This window comes from Orycteropus afer, unplaced genomic scaffold (assembly GCF_000298275.1).
Source record: "Orycteropus afer afer isolate SDZICR_OR568_19922 unplaced genomic scaffold, OryAfe1.0 scaffold00871, whole genome shotgun sequence".
Taxonomy (NCBI): Eukaryota; Metazoa; Chordata; class Mammalia; order Tubulidentata; family Orycteropodidae; genus Orycteropus; species Orycteropus afer.
The window spans coordinates 493,770-495,128 of record NW_006922458.1 but is presented as its reverse complement, the minus strand read 5'-3'; the positions used below and the strand labels follow the sequence as shown (position 1 = coordinate 495,128).

Genomic DNA, 1,359 nt, shown 5'->3' with positions numbered 1-1,359 from the left:
GTTCAAACCCACCAGCTACTCCTCGGAAGGAAGACTGGGCGATCTACTTCATAGTGATACCACCTCAGAAGCCTAAGGAGGGGTCAACAGTGAGTTCGGTTCGGTTCGGTTGTGTGAAAGGGGAGAACCTGAGCCGTGAATGGGCTGCCAGGTGCCGGCAGCCTGTTCTCTCTGGGCGGGGCCTGGTCTGGGACTGGTCTCTCTGGGTGGGGCCCCTGCTTTAAGACTTATCTGTAAGATGCTCATGGCAGGTAACCTCCGATTTCCCTGCAGCTACTACTTTCTTGGACTTTTTAGGAATAGCGTTTGTTTCCAATGATTCTACAAAGTTAGGAAAACTAAGGCACCCGGGCTCTGTTCAGGCCGTACGAGGAGGTGACCCCTTCAGTTGTGGCCTCTGGGGCCAGAGGAAGGTTTGAGGTGCCCCAGCTGGGGCCCGAGGGCCGTGGGCAGCGTCCCGCACAGGCAGAGACTGAGCCTGCGGCCTGTGCCTGTGTGGCCTGCCAGAGGCCCGGGCGGAGGTGAGGCCTCCCTGTTTGTGGACGTGGGGTCTGTAAGCCCAGGAAAGCGCTGTGGTGAGCTCTCGGGGACGGTGGGTGGGGGACCAACAGGCCTGTCCCCGCCCTTTTCATTTCTGCGGTTGGTCCTGCTCCCTCAGGTCCTGTGGGAAGAGGAGCGGGCAGCGCGAGGGCAGAGCCAGAGGCAGTCCTTCGTGGACCTGGGCTGCGGGAACGGCCTCCTGACCCACATCCTCTCCAGCGCCGGGGTAAGGCACCACAGAGCCCTGCTCTGGGGCCCGCACGCCAAGCCACGCCCACTGGGGCCTGCTTCCCCTGGTTCACGCGGCAGGCAGGGCCTGGCTGGCTGTCGGAGGAGGGACTGCAACTCCCGGTGATCTGTGGGAGGACAGGAGAAGCCTGGGACCTCCTTAGCCTGTGAGGGCTGTCCAGGGCCACACCCTGCAAGCTGGGGAGGGATGCCCAGGGCCATGCCCTGTGAGCCTGGTAGTGCTGTCTGGGCCACGCCCTTCGATCTGGGTAGGGCTGTCCAGGGCTACGCCCTTCGATCCGGGGAGGGCTGTCCAGGGCCATGCCCTGTGAGCCTGGTGGTGCTGTCCAGGCCACGCCCTTCGATCCAGGGAGGGCTGTCCAGCCACGCCCTGCGAGCCGGGAATGACAGCCTGGTAGCACTGTCTGAGCTTTGCTCTCAGTTCTGTTTGTCTTGAAACCTCTGTTGTGCAGAAGGCTGGTCGCAGGTGCACATGTGTGTGACACTGCGGGTGGGTTTCTGCACCTCCTACCCAGGTGTCTGTGAGGTCAGGGGTCAGGGAGGCCAGGTGCTTAGAACGGCAGCCAGCTC

The 1,359-nt window shown here is 62.7% G+C and overlaps 1 protein-coding gene across 1 annotated transcript in view; it reads left to right on the top strand.

Moving 5' to 3' along the window:
• Nucleotides 1-1,359, top strand: part of TRMT44 (tRNA methyltransferase 44 homolog) — a 41,160-nt gene that overhangs the window by 15,126 nt on the left and 24,675 nt on the right. The window contains exon 5 of the mRNA XM_007958199.1: nucleotides 659-766. Within this exon, the coding sequence (XP_007956390.1) occupies nucleotides 659-766 (108 nt within the window). The remainder of the gene's footprint in view (nucleotides 1-658; nucleotides 767-1,359) is intronic.